The following is an 18068-nucleotide window of genomic DNA, read 5'->3' as shown; positions in this document are numbered from 1 at the left end:
TTCAGATAATAATAATTGTCATGAGTTAAAACATTTTTTAAAATTTGTTATTTAACAGAGAAACAAACCAATTAGTTTCAGTTTCAATGAAAAAACTTTCTTGGAATTGCTCTTCAGATTTACTTAACTCAAAAATCCTTTCCCCAAGGGTATATACAATTAAAAGGGTGATACATTTGTACTTGGAATTCCAGATTAGCAAGATACATGGGATCTAACCCTGCTGTCCCCTTTGTGAAAAATGAAACTCACCAAGCCCCAGCAGTTCTGTCTTAAACTTTGATGAATCAAGCTGTGCTTGTTACACAGCGCTGGGACTCCCAATCCCCCAGGTGAATGGAGAGTGTCATTCTATGTGTGGAGCCTGACCACAGTGCTCGGGTAGCTTATCTCCTAGGATGTATCTGCCTTCTTTTCTTCTTCTTCCCCCTCTGCCTCTTTTCTGTTTGGTTTGAAGCCATTATAAAGTGCCTTTCGTGTGTCTGGGTCCATTCTGGGTACCAGGAATCCAAAAGAAATAAGAAACATAAACCCTTGTAAATTATCAGGGGAAGGTACTCAGTTAGTACTGCCAACTTTTGGGATCCAGCTCTTGAGGAAATTTCCTAAGTGTTCTTACTGTTTAGTGGGATGACAGGAATAATACTGCCTTGATCAGTTTTTCACAAGTCTTAAAAGTTTCCATGGCCAGCATTGTCCTAGGAGAGGTACCTTAGAGATTGGTGTTGTGGCTGGAGCTTATTTTGGTTGGGAGGGAGGTGAGTGGGGGAAGAGGAGAGATTTTATGCAACATGTGCCATCACAGTCGGCCAGAATAGGAGTCTCTGGAACACTGTATACCCACATGTGAAGGGGTGTAACGAAAAGACACTTAACTCTTTCTTGATGGAACATGGGCAAGTTCTGGGCCACTGACGGGCATCTGGGCTTCTGGATGTCAGGTAGCTGTTGGGTTCATTGTATGTATGTATGTATATATGTATGTATGTATGTATATGTATGTATGTATGTATGGAATGTTTGTATGTTCATTGTATGTATGTATGTATGTATGACTGTTTGTGCTAGCTGCTGCTCAGTGAAATGAGAGTGGAGTCACTATGATTGTGAGGACTTTGTCCTCCTCTGCTTTGGACAAATTCAGATAGGAATCTTAGGATGTTGTTTAGTAATTTTGTTTTGTTTTGTTTGGGGGCCATGCCCAGCAGTTCTCAGGGCTTACTCCTGGTTCAGCACTTAGGGATCACTCCCGATAGAGCTTGGGAGACCATTTGGGGTGCTGGGGATCAAAGCCAGGTCAGCTGTGTGCAAGGCAAACATCCTGCCCCACTGTACTATCGCTCTGGCCCTCTTGTCTAATAATGTTTTGAGATAATTTTTTAAATGCCCAGATTTTTGTTTGGTTGGTTGGTGTACACCTAGCAGTGCTGGGGGTTGCTCCTGGCACATTGCTCGAGGGACACTCCCTGCAGTAATCAAACCTGGACCTGTGGCAGACAAAGCTGTGCTCTTTCTAACCCTTTGCGCCGGCTCCCCTGGTCTCCAGTTTGTAATCAGAACTCGGGCAAACACAGATCAAAAGATAATGGAAACTTTTATACAGTGTATAAATTCTGGCAACTTGGAATTTCAGTGCTAGTTATTACAAATTCAAAATAAGACCCTTAGGAGAAGCAAACTTTTTATCGAAATGGCTTTTTTACAAATCAAAGTAGAATGGATATCACACATATGGATAGATTTTCTTAAAATATGATTAATATTGAAATCACCAGTATTGTTAAATGCCTAAAAAATGATTTAACTTTGTCAGAGTTCTATTCAGATTTTGTAGAGAGGGCATGAAATTTTACCACTTTAATTTATTTTTACACCATCTAGTGGCTCAGAATGAGTGGTGCAGATAATTGTACCTAATGTGTACAAGTAAAATGATGTCATAAATTTAACTTTAAACCTAGTTGTGAATTATTACTTTCCTGTATGGTATTAATAAGTTATATGCATTAATCATTAATTTTTATCATTCTGAATTAAATGTAAAAGGGCTTACATTGGAATAATACATTTTTAGGAGCCTAACACAATTATTTGTAGAGCCAAAATTTTTGCTTTGTAAAGAAATAAATGCCATTACTTTCCTAATAAATATAGCCCCATTTATGAGATTTTGAAGAAGTACTACTTGCTTTCCATAACTAATCGATCTATAATTTGCAATATCCAATTACCGCAATTTCATGTAACTTACCTTCTAGATGGTTGCCATTTCTGAACATACTCTTTTAAAAAGGCAACACAAGCTAATTTAACCAGTCATTCTTTCAATAGAAATAAACATTTAGACCAATCAAAATGTAAAAATCACATGCATTGTTATAGCGCGTTTTCATTTCCTTAATGTAATGACTATAAGATTTGACTTAGCTTGATGATTAGACTGTTTTCATTAAAATTCACTGTAGAAACAGTTTTCCCTGAAAATTTCAGCCTTCCTTCTTTGCTTTTGCAAGGAAGGCTTGCTCAGTCAGTGCTCAGTCAGCCTAGGAATGATTTACATTTTCAGTCTCTTTTGAGAATTGCACAAATCTTAGCCCTTGGAAATTTTTTTCATGAAAATCAAATGTTGCAATAAAAGAAAGAGCAGGCAGACTCCTTGCCCTTCCCTCTTCCCTTTTAACATTTCCCAATTATCAGCTGTCATGTGACCCCTAGCAGGGTGAGCCCCTCCTTCAAAGTGTCTAGCGTTTTCTTAGTTTTAACCTTTGAACCTCACTAATAATAAATCTCCATGCTGCTCGCCTAGAAAGACAAGCCTGTAACTTTTTGCTTACTGTTGTTTTTATGAGGGTTGTTGTAGGTTTTATGTGTAAAATTTAAAATGTTATTATACTTCTTAGTTCAGTGGAAGATTTAGAAATTTCCCCCACCCCCTATATTTCTTTTTCAGGAATTCATTTGCAGGGATGCATAAAAGTGAAATTGGTCATTTTAGTGGCAACTTCACTGTTATTAGGGTTTTTTTTTTAAGAAATTGAGTTTTATGTCATGCTAAATTCTCTTACTAGTTTTCATGTTTTAGCATCTTTAAGCATGGACATCATGATGATTTATTAGTATTTTTCTAGACTTACATGGTAAAGTTTTAGATGTAAACTAGTGGGATCCAGGTTTAGCTGTCAGGCCGATTCTAGAGCATGCATACCTCTGCGGTTTTGTTATTTTACTGACTATTCTGGATTTACACCCCCTGTTTATCTCCCAGTCTGTCCCCATCAGTAAATTGCTAACCGCATTCCTATTCTTACTTTTAAAGCAATAAATTATTTTTAAAGACTGAATGACAGCAGAACTCAGCTTCAGCAGAAAAGAGGCATGCTGCTTGTCTGGTATTATCAGGAAAAAAAGAGACTTATGAATCCCAGAATATTTTATCTAGGCTAGGACACATGTGACTTGAGCCTTGTAGCTTTTTTTGAGAAATGGTGTAAGTCAGAACCAGGAAATATAGGTTGACAGTGTTCATTCGTGCACTATAAAAGAGCATATTTTAGGGGGTATTGGTTGGAATTTCAGCATTGCTTTCCTTTGTATGATGATTGCCATGGACCATTTACTTCTCCTTGTACATAATACAGATTTCATTACAGGAGATCTCTTTTGGCTTCAAATCTACCAGAAGAATAAAATAAAAATGAAAGTTTTGTTAAGCTTTCCTGACAGAGGGCAGTAAAGATACTTTTTAGGTCCCTTAAATTTTTCTTCTGTGACCATCTGACCCAGAGCGCCACAAAGAGCATAACCAGCTGCCACCACTAAGACATACAGTACAAGACATACATTGTTGACACAAAGGTCAGTTCCTAAAGGCTATCATATTTGTAGGCTTTTGGAAAGAGAGGGCAGGGTCTGTACTGTGACTTTGCTTGGATCTATGGCATTTAGTTCCTCTGTAGTTGATGTGGGGATGTTGGGTTCTGAGGTACAGTGAAGATCCAAACAGGCTGACTTGCTGCTGAGTCCATGGTAATCCCTCGAATTGATGAGCGTTTATGGGCAAAGCCCCACAACTGCCTGTGTCCTGATTCTACCTGTGGAACATCCTGGTTCCACTTGTGGGACTTCTCTTTGTGAAAATCACATATGTGAGTACTTTCCTGTTTCCTCTTTCAGAAAATGGAGGGCACGTTCCAAGAGAATGTTGGCAGGTGAAAGAGGAAGGTTCTTAGAGGAGGCAGGCTGGTAGCCTGAGAGGGGAGCATGAGGGGCTACCAGGAGGCAGAATCAGGCACAGGGGAGCAGAGGGGGATGCGGAGGGGCCACTCTGGGTTGCAGGGCCGCTGTGGTTTAATTCTGCTTAGAAGAAGCAAGGCTTTGCTAGAAGCAAAAATAAAACCATCCTTGTAAAAAAAAAAACACTTTGTTTGTTTGTTTGTTTTGCTTTTTGGGTCACACCCAGCGATGCTCAAGGGTTACTCTTGACTTTGCACTAAGGAATCACTCCTGGCAGTGCTCAGGGGACCATATGGGTTGTTGGCAATCGAATCCCGGTAGGCCGGCCACGTGCAGGGCAAATGCCCTACCCGCTGTGCTATTGCTGCAGTCCCTGGTCCTTTCTTTTGAATGCTAAATTGAGCAGTCCAGAATCTCTCATGCCTTCTTCCCCAGCACCCAACAGCAACTCCTCTCATGAACACTCAGAGATGTTGCCCTCCCCTCATTCTTGTAAAGGTGAAATTCTCTGCAGTAGAGCAGGGTAGAGAGCTGTGCGCAAGGATCAGATTGCTGGATAGTATGCCTCAAACTATCTTTTTTGTTGGTGCCCTAGTGTTTTGCTCTTTCTGAGTTTCTGTCTTAACCTCCTTAGTACTTCTCAGAGTATTGAATTTAATTGCTCATTAGAGCAATTCAGCAGAACTCATTTATTTGAAGAACTGTAATTGTTTGGCCCCAGTTCTGCAGGGGACAGAGGTCTTTCCTTCTGAAGGTGGAATTTAAGCTCTTTGGGTGAGAGATCCTACAGAGTCTGTGTAGAACATGGTGGGCAAGAGCCAGCTGCAAACAGGAGCCAACACACTTGAGATTGAGAAGCTGCCCATTCTTCAGAGCAAATGTTTGTTCAATAATCACTCAAACTTTTTAGGTCTGTCTAATATATAGAAAGGAAAGGGTATACCCACAGGAAGTGATACTTCTTAAGAAAAGGGGCCAAGGAGATGGTTCATAGGACTGAAGCACATGCTGTACATGTGGGAGACCTGGGTTGGATCCCCAACACTGCATGATCCCCCAGACATCACCAGGTGTGGCCCCACAGCACCACAGGTGTGGACCCCACCCCGAGGAAAAAATAAGAACAAAAACAAAAATGGTCAGTTGGTCCATAATCCAAAATGAAGACACACTGTTTTCATCATCCTATGGTCTGAAGTGATAGCACAGTGGGTAGGGCATTTGCCTTGCATGGGGCTGACCTGGGTTCGATTCCTCCGTCCCTCTCAGACAGTCCAGCAAGCTACCTAGAGTATCCCGCCTGCATGGCAGAGCCTGGCAGGCTCCCTGTGGTGTATTCAATATGCCAAAAACAGTAACAACAAGTCTCACAATGGAGAGGTTACTGGTGCTCAAGCAAATCGATTAACAATGGGAGGACAGTGATACAGTGCTACATGCATGTTTATTGAATACCTTCTACGTCCTGCTGTGGGGTACACAGATCACATGCAAGCTATTGTCTTGATCTCTGTGAGTCTGTGCAGGACAGAAACTCAAGTGCATGACATCCACTGAGGAATAAATACTGAGCTTGAAATGAGAGATATCCCATCTGGATTAGATAGTTGAGAGGAAGAAATCCATGACAGCTGGGTAACTTGAGTTGGGTCTTAGTCATGGGTTTGGATTTGGATTCAGGTGGGTGGAGAGAGACACCCGTCAGGCAGGGAGCCACCCTTGTGAAGATAGGAAAGAGAAGAGCAGGGAAGTTTGGATGGTGAGGCCCCGAGTGAGGAGAGACCATTGCCAGCAGGGTAGAGACGGGCCAAGCACAGAAACTTGTAGGAAATGCACTGGGAAGCGGGTCAAAGATCTTGAGTTGGAATTGATGGGTGAAGTCCATTTCCTGGAAGACTAAAGTGGGAGATAATGTTTTGTGATCCAGGGTAAGGAAAGAAGGCTGAGCTACAGTACTGCCAGGTGGAACAGAGAGGTGTGAATGCACCTGGGACGGTCCTGGAAGTGGTGTTAAGCGCTTAAACACAGAGGACCAAAACTACTGTCCTGAGCTTGGTTTGCTTTCTTCACCTAACAGTACCTAACAGCATCTTACAGATATCAGATATAGATGTAAAATATATAGATATCTTATAGATAGTGCCTAACTATATCAGTCTGATTACCAGGGGTTTTGCTGTATAGTCTTGTTAAGTGTTGACTGGAGAAGCTTGAGCTGTGTCTTGACTCTGGAATAAAAACTAAAATTGGATATAAGAATTAAATTCTTACTCTTGGTTTCCTTGTGCTTTACCTCTCTTGCTTTAATAAAAACAAAACCCAAAAAACATGGTGTGCTCAATGTAAAGGAAGAAACAGTGGTTTTTTTTTTTTTAATTAGAGTAACTCAGGGTGACACCTGCATAGTAAATTATAAAGTAATGAGGTTGGTTTCCATAAGCTGCTAAGAAGCTTGGTGTCGTCAAGCAGCTTCGTGAATGGTGAGCTGAGGGTTCCCTGGGTCAGAGCCACTTTCCTCATTTAACAGGTCAAGGCATTAAGATTCAAGCTGCTCATGTGTAGATAATAAAGTAAAACACTGAGTGTGTCAAGTGCCTATTGTGCATCTTCAGAGAAACAGAAAAGTTTCTAAGTGGAGAGAGAGACTGATGAGGTGGAAATCATAAAGACAAGATTTCAGTATTTTATGTAGCTATCTAGTTTTCATATTGCTACAGTATTTGTGAATAATTTTAAGAATGGAAAATGTCTAGGGAAAATGGTGAAGTAAACAAATTCTGAAACTCAGGGTTTTCTTTTAATATCGTGTGAATAAAAATTACCTTCATTTTCATGAAAGGCTAGTAAGTCTTGAAGCACAGATGCGTGTTTGGAATAAGGACTCAGTCTTTTAACCCAACACCTGTTGCTTTCAAACAGATTGGTAACTCATTTCAGAAAAGGCAGTACATCACAGGCTCTTACATTGTTTCAAGTTTCTGGATGGCAGCATTCTTGAACCATATGGTTTGCAGAAAGTGGATTAACATACTTGAGAAATGAGAATCATGGTGCTGAAAAGGCTTGAAGTCAATATTGGGGCCTTATTTAAGTGTAAAATAATACACAGGCAGAGAGAGATTTAGTTAATGAGTCAATACGGACATATGTTTACTATTGCGTTGGATAAAGTCTCTTTCGCTTTCTAGAACCTGTTTTCCTGCCTTATTACATAATTGCTTTTACTTTATTGCTTAATAACTGTTAAGGCCTGTAATTCATAAAATAAAACAAATAAAAACTTTTAGGGATACGGAAATTGAAAACAGAGGACTTAGACGACAATTGTTCGATGTGGTTTTATGATTCTTTTTTTAGATTATGAGGCATTTGGTACTTTGGCTGCCTTGCCAATTTACATTTTACCTTGAAGCATTTTACAGATAGTGAATTTCTGTCTTGAGTTCTATTTTTATACCACAAACATCACTACACCTCTGGATCTTGATGGCCTGACTACGGGAGGAGAAAGCTGCTTTGTGTTAGTAATTACCTAACATTGTCAAAAGCTGACTGCAGGCCTCTTTCTAGTGATAACAGAATAACCGCATAATGTCGCTTTATAGCACATGATTAATAGAAAATAATTACATGTCCTACAAAGGGATGCAATATTTCTTATAAATTGACTAGAATGGTTTCCTGTAGATTAAAGGACTCTTCATTATTTTATCAGTCCTCCTGAAGTACAGTCACTTGCCTCCGTTAGCATTTCGGTGGATATGAAGAGCGGAATAGGGTGAAGGATACCAGATGGCAGAGCTTCTTGTACCTGAGATCCTGTATGTGTGCTATAAAGATGACAGGCCGCTTCTCAGCCTTTCCAAAATTAGATGACAGCGTGGTATGATTTTTCTCTGTTTTGTTTATTCACAGGATAGAGTCCGAGGGTTGTTTTGCTTTGAATGACCCACCTGTGACATTCAGTACAATACTATAATCAGTATGTGGACCACAAGCCAACCTCATATGGATTGCATTGTTTTCCACCATAAGGAAGGTCTGATTCATGGTTATATCTGTTTGGGGGCAGTGAAGAGAGAAGGAGAGGAAAGGCAGATTTTCTTTTTCGAAGGAAATCCTATACGATATTGAATCTTTAGGCTGATGTTTAGAATACTGTACTCCAAGAAGCATCCTCATTCCAATTTATAGGCTGCAAATGGTTTAATTGGGATTCATGTTGCTCAGGAGGCTCGTACACAGGATGGTAATGATAAAAGTAAAAGCTTCTGTGTTTGCAGAGTCTTGTCGACTTACTCTAATGGCTGCAGTATAAATCCATAAATTTGCCTTCCAGATTTGTGCCTATATTTTTATCATACCTCTTAATTTCACACAGGAGTATTATGTGGAGTTCTTTACAAATGTAAAGCAATGAACATTGCGGTTTTTTATTTTTATCCTTTTCTGATTTAAACTTGTGATATTTTAGATTACTTTTTTATGGCATGTATATTTCATTGCTTTTTCAGTCAGTTTAAATTAATTGAAGCATTTAAGATTATTTTAGTTTAAAGCTTAATTTTTTTTCTAGAACATTACTTTTAAGGAATTTGTTTACAGCTGGCAAAGCTCCTCCCTGCCTTTTACAGCTGTACTTGGTGTCTGATGAATCTTACCAGTTACCATCTTGCAGAATTCTAAGTATGACATATGCCATTGGTCTTTTGTTGAAGTGATTTGTTCAAAATCAGTTTCTTCAGCTTGGATGTGAGTGAGCTTTTTGAGAGCAATTATATGTCTGTAATTGAGGATATAGACAGTAGAAACAGTATATAAAGGGATATGAACTTCCTGGTTTGTAATTTGAATCTAAGGTTGAACCCAGATTTGCAGGATGTTTTCTGAAAGAAAGTTTGGTCTTAATCTGTCCTCCCACTGAACCACTAAATGTGTTCTATTTGGGGGATAAGATGGGGTGAAAATGCTCGTTCCCTTACTCCTTCTAACTAATCAATTGGGGGGAAAATTGGCTTGACATCGGTTAAAATCTTTTGCACACATACTCATCCTGTTAACTATCCATTTCAAAATCTTACAATGTAGGCCTTTTGGCCTCTGGAAGGTTAAATACATTTGTTTTGCTAAGCATTAGGCTCTAATTGTATTCATTGCCTTAAAAATTGAAAAGGGCAGTTTTATTAGGCACCTATTAGGATATAATGGTTGCTAATCATAGCTTTCAGTACGTTGGTATTTTCTTCTGCTAAATATACCTTACCTAGATTATAGTCATCATCATTGAGTTCTGGACAGCATACTATTTTCGTGGCTGATAAAGTTTTTTTTTCCACTCAGTTCACACTCTCAGTGAACTTTTAAACTGAAAATCTAGAGTCCACTGCCTCCTAAAACAGAGCTGTACTTTCATTGTAATAAGAAATGCAAGACTGACCTTTTTCTTTCAAGAAATCTAATTGTGAAACATACCTGTTTAAAAAGAAACACACACACACACACACACACATCCAGATTTTAATTCTATGATCCCTCAGTTGATAGGCTATCTATCAATATACACACATGCAAATGTCACTACACTCATATTAAAGAATTGTGTGAGTTTCTTTTCTGGTGGTAATAGCATAGTAATCAATACAAATGTTAAGACTCTACTGGTCTTAGAGGTCCCTCCCACATGTAACTCAATATGCATATGCACATTTATCTATGACTCAGATGCTGGAAAATCATAGCCTATTGAATTACTTTGGGGATTGATTTTAAAAATTTATCTTATATGAAAAATTAAATTTGGGACCTACAAAGCTTCTGCAGTATTGCTTTTGGAAGATATTATTCTTGAAGCTTGTAATTCATTTTACTTTGTTTGTATCTCACTAAACATAAATAAATTTGAGATAAAAATACATTAGTCAACCTGGCAGACTTATGAGGCTGGTAAGAGAGTGTTCAGATGCCTAGAGCAGTGGTGCCTCTGTCAGTGGAGCTAAGGGGAGAGAAGGAGGTTCAAGTTTATCTCACATGGCAAAGTAAATGCAAAAGTGCCTCATCAATCACTCGTTTTTACAGCTAGATTAATATTTCGCTTTAATAACTTGAGATACTTTTATTTCCTATTGATCTTCCACTGCAAGGGTAAATCTAACAGCACCTTTGAGTTCCTCTCTCCATTCTTTACCTAATGTAGTTTATGATCAATAAAAGGAACAATAAATGCCTTAGGGAAGCTTCTCCAAAGGAGCCCTTCTGTGAATTATTTTGTAAAGTGATTTTTGGAATTATTAATCTTTCCTTATTCTCTAATTTATCTATTTAAAATGTCTACACTTAGATGTTAGATTTTTTTTCAGAAGGGGCACACCTCTGCATTATAAATTATTTTGCTCCGCACTTACCTGTGAATTAAGTAGATTCCTGGGGGGAGAAATATCTTCTCTTGCTGGATGATAAGCTTCTTGAAGGCAAAGACTGCAGTATCCTACAGTCCTGACTGTAACTTGTAAACTCTAGTACTGGTGTTTTTATTTATAAAAAGTGTTGCCCCTCAGGCCTCTCTGTGTGTATATGTGTCTGTGTGTTTGTCTGTGTGTGTGTTTGAGAAATAGAGAAGCAAAAACAGACAGACAGACAGAGACAGAGACAGACTGACTTCCTGATGTAGTTTCATTTGCCCAGTTCTTATGAGCAATTGTTTCCTGTATTCTACGGTGAGTAATAAACAGGCTTTGTCTTATACATTAATTTAAATCTTTGCCTAACAGCATTTTTTAAGTGTCCAGAAACAAACAAAAAAAATGATGAAAATGTTTTAATTTGCAGCACAAGCTCTTGTAACTTTAAAAAAAAGAAATAACATTTCTAAGAAGTTGCATATAAACGACAATGTACTTACACCCGTCTAAAGGTTAATATTGCATATTGTTTTCAATTAGGAATACAATAGATATGGCTGGTGGGTAGGAGAAATGAAGGGAGCCATTGGCTTGGTGCCGAAAGCCTACATAATGGAGATGTATGATATTTGAGAGTCCTGGGTAAGTACATTTTAATCCAATATTCTGTAATAGCTCATATGTTCTCTTGGTCTCTGCATTATGAGTCTTTGCCTTTTAAAAAGTCTTTGTAGTTTTCTGATAACAAAGATTATGCTCCCAAATTATCATTTTTTAAAAAAAAATCTGGTTTAATTTTAAAGATACTTTATATAATTTACTTTGAAACCAGATTATTTAGAAAAAGTTCCTTTGATAATAACCAGCTGTTTTCCCAAAACAACTCCTCTTTATAAAAATACCATTTTATGGCCTTTCTGGGGAACGGAATTGAAAAAATGTTGAGTAAACATTCATTTTCTTTGACTAAAAATATAATTGTTTTCTAGGCAGAAAAAAAAATCAACGTTTCTGCTGAAGGAAAAAATCTCAAATGCAGCCTTCCTCCCTGTCTGCAGAAAAGGAATATCTGTCAGTCTGTAATTGTTTTAGTTATCATGAAAGCATAAGTGACAGGTTCTAACCTTTCTTTATTTTGCTGAACACTGTTCTCTTTGACAACTATTTTATGCAACTGTTATGATACTTCTTTGATGTGAAATTAGACAGGAGGTGTTAATGTACATTAGACACAAACAGTCAGGTTATACCTGTTGCTATTTTGTAAAGAAATTGTCATCTTTATTTACGCATTTGACTTGTGTAAGGAATTCGGCGCTATTTCTTATGTTCCATGTAATGACTATTACTTCCAGTTTGAGTTGTAATTTTTCTTAATATTGAAATCAGTTCTTTCTTTTTACAATGGATTAGATCATTTCAGAGAAATGTTGTATTGAGTTTAGCTTGCAAGTTTGTGCTGGCTGCTACTTAAAGAAGATGGTTCCATCCAAGGTTCACAGATGATTTATCTTTATTTTTGACCAAATAAATGGTAAATTTATTTTACCATTAATTTTTTATGAAAGAATTTTCACCGATGAGCACACCAACTTTATATGAAGGAATGCTTACCTAAGCAGAAACAGACTCAGGGTGCAGACTTCACTCCGCACCACACAGGAAGCCTCAATGCAGGGTTTGTGCCACGCCCCCCATCAGTAAGAAGCATCCTGTTTAGATGAGGGGCCCGCTCACATTTTCTCTTGTTGTTTAATGTAAATTTACTAAAAAAAGCAAGCCAGAATTATCTCATAAGAAACATCACTCTTTCTGCTCCTCCCCTCATGGCATGAGGAATCTAAGTGTATTCTCAGAGAAGGTCTAAAACAAAACCTTCATTCGGAGCCTGCCAGATTATTGCTGTGCTGCTCCAGTCCCGTCACCAAACTATAGAACTCACTGAGGAGTCTCTATACTGTTCCAAGCCATGCAGAGGCAAGGCAGCAACGAGGGCAGGTGAGACGCTCTAACCTGGGCTGCTTGCTGTATGCTGAACTGCACTGCCAGGTTAACCTCATTCCCTTTCACTTGGAAACCAGAGGGAGTTCATTCAAGTGCCCCTGAGCTACCAGTCTGCCTGAACAGATCTCAAAATACTCTGCTGATGGGGTAATTCCTGAAAGTGGATATAATCTCCTAATACTGAGCCATTTATTGGACATAACACCTCAGTTGAGTTTTTCAGATCTTTGCTTTATGACCAAGCTTCTAATCCTGCCAGTTCATTAAGTACATGTTAATAAAATTCCTATTGTTTGTAGAAAGCTGTTTATAAACCACGTTTCAGAGTGTGTATCTTACTATTTCCCCAAAATATTGTGATTTCCTAATTTCAAATGTTAAAAAAAAAAACATAAGTTTTAGAATCAGGGAAAAACTCCAGTGTATATTGCACTGAAGCACAGTCAAGTTAAAGCTGCAGAAGCTAGCCTGTGTTCGTGTTCATTGTTTCCTACTACAAAGCCATTGGAATCGTTTGACATCATCTTGGCAATAGTGAAACAACCAAAGAGGAAATTGCCTTACTGGTTTTCAAAACCTGGAAGGTTAAAAGCAATAAGTGGTGCCGTTTCCACCGAAAAGGTGGCTTGCTGGTGGAGGTGGGTTTCCAGCTTATGGTTTAAGCAGAGATTCTAGTTTGAGCCAGTAGATGGCAGCAGCCTTTCAGGGCATCCCTGGACCGCTGGAGGCCCCTCCCCCACTCCTGCGCCTACTCCCCCAGAATGTAAAAAGCATTTCGAAGATTTCTCTCTCCTTTTACAGTTAATCCAGGAGAGGGAGTCCTTTGCCAACTGATGACCAACAATTTCTGAGCCAGCTAGTCTCTCTGTGAAAGGTGACAATCCAGAAATAAAGTGTTAACTTCTGCTTCTCTGGCCTTTGTTCTTTTTTAACTTGAATATAGGTGGGAGAGAAGGAAACCAGATATTTATCCTTGGAGTGGCAGGAAAACTAATCTTTACTTTTCAGTTCATGACAACTTTATATATTTCATTCATTTGGTGAAATCATTTGTAAACTACCAAGGAGAAAGTTTCCTTTACATCCTCAACAGTATATCACACACTCCTCAAGTTCATAATAAAATCATTAATGTAGATTTAAACAACATGGCTTGTTAGAAAATATGCTAATTGCTCTGTTCTCATTATGTTTGCTTAGCTTTTATTTGTTTTTCTATGAACAGTTAGAGAGCTAATTTTTTCAAAGGTGATTGTAAGTCATATTTTATATAGCATTTTGCTTGATTATTTGCTCTGTACTGAATTTGTACTCTATTGCCATTAGATCTTACAATAATGTTCCACTCTGCAAATTTTTAAGGTTCAAATAAAGTTTAATTGTTTGCAAACTGTTATGATGCTAATAATTCAACAGCCTGCTGTGTTACTAATGAAATTACTTTGTTATGATTAATTTGGAAAATAGTGTGTTGATTGTAGTAATTAAGCACAACAAGGTGAAGTAAATGATTCTAATGCCATCTGGCCTCCAAACTGAATGAAGAAATGAAATAGGACTGTCATCTGAATTTATTCAAAGAAGTAAGGATAATATAAATGACTTTCATTGCTGTAGGATTTACACTTAACCACAGATAAAACGCTGTTCTGCTTTTGCTACTTTGTTGCATGATACCTTTTTTTTATGAAAAAGAATGTTGCTGAGCCTTACTAGTCATTTTGAATATTTTATATATTTTAGTTGATTATTTTTACCTTGCTAATTTAATTACAGATAATTATGTAAAGTATTATGGGATCATAGAAAATCACTTTTCAACCATCTGTAGTTAAAATCTATATGTGTGAGGGTTTTGCTTTGCTGCTAGTACGAAAGTATTAAATGTAGCCTTTCCATAAAAGTAGTTTCTGTTCATATTCATATTATAGTTCTAAAATATTTCCGGTTTACCTGGCTTAGACTCTGATATTTCTTAAGATTTATACTTTCCTTAAATATTTTTCCAGTCTAATCTATTGCTTCTCACTTGAGAGAATCTGTTACCTTCTAGCATCATGGTTAAAAACAGAACAACTAGCAGTGGTGGAGAATCCTTGATGATGGTGGAGGGGTTAGTGACATTATGCACCAAAAATGTAACCATGATGCTGTTGTAAACCTTGTTGTTTCAGTAACAGTCCAGTATAAACTCCACCCCAAAACAACAACAAACAGAACTAGAACTGAGCATATCAGAGCTCTAAATTCACAGTTCAGCCAAAATAAAACTTATCCTAATGTGCACGTAGTTTAAAGCTCAGACTTCACTGTGACTGAAGCATTGTGAGACTTTCAATAAAGTACTCCTACAGTTCAGATAAATCATCTGTTTATTAGATGGATTCTCAGACACAGACTATGTCACGATCACTTTTACTTCTCTTGAGTTCAGTATTCAAGAATACTGAAAAGTAATTCTTAAGGTAAAGTAGGAGGTGGTAGAGACTAGAACACAGACAGTAAGAAATTAGCTTCATTCAGAAATTAGAAACATAATATGTAAGCAGAAAAAATATGTGTTAAAATGTCTGAGGTGGTCAGTAAAAACTTTAAGTTCCAAAATTCAGAGAAATAAGTAGCATATTATTTAAGTATCATTTACAGGTTTAATCTGCACTGAAATTAAGAATTGGGAACAAGAAATGCCTGGCTATCCTCAGCATCAGGCAACATTAATGTGCCTTATAGTTTGGTTCTTCTAGAATATCTGTAAGAAAAAAAAAAGAGGAGAAGGAGGGAACAGAGGGAGGGAGGGAGAGAAAGAAGAAAAGTGACTGCCTCAGAGGCAGGTGGGGGTGGGGTGGGGTGTCCTGTTGGTTGGCAGGAGGGAAACTGGAGACGTTGGTGGTAGGCATTGTACACTGGTGAAGGGACAATGTATGATTGAAACCCAATCATGAACAACTTTGTAATTGTGTATCTCATGGTGATTCAATAAAAAAGAAAAGAAAGCTATCAAGACAAAAAGTGGGGGTGGGGGTGGGGGAGATGGGGAAGAATATCTGTGAGGTCCCTGGGCAGGGTGTAAAAACTATACATCACAATACTGTGATGAACTCCAGTCAAAACCATATGCTCACAGTACCATGGAATGACATTTCATTAACACTGCGTTTGAAGGACTCTTTCCTTAGAATCTATCATTAGTTGGACACAATCACTTAATTGGTTACCAGCTTGATAAGGTATCTGGTACATTTCCAGTAAATATTATTATAAACTGACTTGGCACCCTCCAAGTGTCTCAGTATCTGAGATTGACTTAATATGAGCTTGACTTTTTTTTTAAAATACCTCCTGGAGAAATGCCACTTAGTTTTTTTTTAAAAAGCCTCTTTTTAACTAAGTCAAAAATTTTTCTTTCCATCAAAAAAAAAAATCAGTAACTTTTACTAAGTCTTTGAATGCAATTTTATTTTCCTTATAATACTGTCAACAAGTGGAATAGACTGGTACCAGAATTAAGTGAGATGGTGAATAAGGAACAACGGGAGTTTGGCTGCTGGGACTTAGGTATCTTCTCCCTCGGTCCTGTGATCTGAGGTGTCCCTCAGTGCACAGGTGACCCAGTTTCCCTCCAGTACCTTCACATCACTGTCACCCTGAATCTTACCAGGCAAAAACAGAGAAACGTTATGCCTCGCCTTCAGTGGATCCAAAAGGAATTTCAAAGAGTGGGAAACTTCCCCAGTTACTGCCAGATCCAATTCATTTTTTTTTGTCTTTTTACCTTTACTTCCTCTTCATTTAAAAGGGTCTATTTATTTAAAAGTATTTAAAGTCCTTAAGATGAAAGCAACTGTGAATACAGAAGTAGCCTTAGCCGAACCCATGCTGTGTTTAAATTTGTAATCCTGAGGAAGGGAACCAGAAATTGTTGAGCAGGTTCAGAAATGATAAAACATCGTGTGGGTTTATGCAAAGGTGCGAAAATAGAAACAGTCTCCAAAGTCCATCTTTCAAATGCTTCTCTTAATGTTGGCACCTTAGGAAGTGTATAGGACTGTCATCTGAATTTATTCAAAGAATATATTATATCTGAATATAGGACTGTCATCTGAATTTATTCAAAGAAGTAAGGATAATATAAATGACTTTCATTGCTGTAGGATTTACACTTAACCACAGATAAAACGCTGTTCTGCTTTTGCTACTTTGTTGCATGATACCTTTTTTTTATGAAAAAGAATGTTGCTGAGCCTTACTAGTCATTTTGAATATTTTATATATTTTAGTTGATTATTTTTACCTTGCTAATTTAATTACAGATAATTATGTAAAGTATTATGGGATCATAGAAAATCACTTTTCAACCATCTGTAGTTAAAATCTATATGTGTGAGGGTTTTGCTTTGCTGCTAGTACGAAAGTATTAAATGTAGCCTTTCCATAAAAGTAGTTTCTGTTCATATTCATATTATAGTTCTAAAATATTTCCGGTTTACCTGGCTTAGACTCTGATATTTCTTAAGATTTATACTTTCCTTAAATATTTTTCCAGTCTAATCTATTGCTTCTCACTTGAGAGAATCTGTTACCTTCTAGCATCATGGTTAAAAACAGAACAACTAGCAGTGGTGGAGAATCCTTGATGATGGTGGAGGGGTTAGTGACATTATGCACCAAAAATGTAACCATGATGCTGTTGTAAACCTTGTTGTTTCAGTAACAGTCCAGTATAAACTCCACCCCAAAACAACAACAAACAGAACTAGAACTGAGCATATCAGAGCTCTAAATTCACAGTTCAGCCAAAATAAAACTTATCCTAATGTGCACGTAGTTTAAAGCTCAGACTTCACTGTGACTGAAGCATTGTGAGACTTTCAATAAAGTACTCCTACAGTTCAGATAAATCATCTGTTTATTAGATGGATTCTCAGACACAGACTATGTCACGATCACTTTTACTTCTCTTGAGTTCAGTATTCAAGAATACTGAAAAGTAATTCTTAAGGTAAAGTAGGAGGTGGTAGAGACTAGAACACAGACAGTAAGAAATTAGCTTCATTCAGAAATTAGAAACATAATATGTAAGCAGAAAAAATATGTGTTAAAATGTCTGAGGTGGTCAGTAAAAACTTTAAGTTCCAAAATTCAGAGAAATAAGTAGCATATTATTTAAGTATCATTTACAGGTTTAATCTGCACTGAAATTAAGAATTGGGAACAAGAAATGCCTGGCTATCCTCAGCATCAGGCAACATTAATGTGCCTTATAGTTTGGTTCTTCTAGAATATCTGTAAGAAAAAAAAAAGAGGAGAAGGAGGGAACAGAGGGAGGGAGGGAGAGAAAGAAGAAAAGTGACTGCCTCAGAGGCAGGTGGGGGTGGGGTGGGGTGTCCTGTTGGTTGGCAGGAGGGAAACTGGAGACGTTGGTGGTAGGCATTG

At 37.8% G+C, this 18068-nt stretch overlaps 1 protein-coding gene across 2 annotated transcripts in view; it reads left to right on the top strand.

Moving 5' to 3' along the window:
* Window positions 1–14592, top strand: part of SKAP2 (src kinase associated phosphoprotein 2) — a 195362-nt gene extending 180770 nt beyond the window's left edge. The window contains exons 12-13 of one of the 2 annotated variants that reach the window (XM_056118529.1): window positions 11172–11273; window positions 11621–14592. In XM_056118529.1, the coding sequence (XP_055974504.1) occupies window positions 11172–11264 (93 nt within the window). In that variant the 3' untranslated portion in view covers window positions 11265–11273; window positions 11621–14592. Of the gene's footprint in view, window positions 1–11171; window positions 11278–11620 lie in introns of both variants that reach the window. The other variant, XM_056118530.1, reaches the window with a different exon arrangement.
* The last annotated feature ends 3476 nt before the right edge of the window (window positions 14593–18068 follow it).

Source organism: Sorex fumeus, unplaced genomic scaffold (genome assembly GCF_029834395.1).
Source record: "Sorex fumeus unplaced genomic scaffold, SorFum_2.1 ptg000037l, whole genome shotgun sequence".
NCBI classification, from domain to species: Eukaryota; Metazoa; Chordata; class Mammalia; order Eulipotyphla; family Soricidae; genus Sorex; species Sorex fumeus.
The sequence above is the reverse complement of the archived record's forward strand: the minus strand, read 5'-3'. Positions and strand labels throughout refer to the sequence as shown.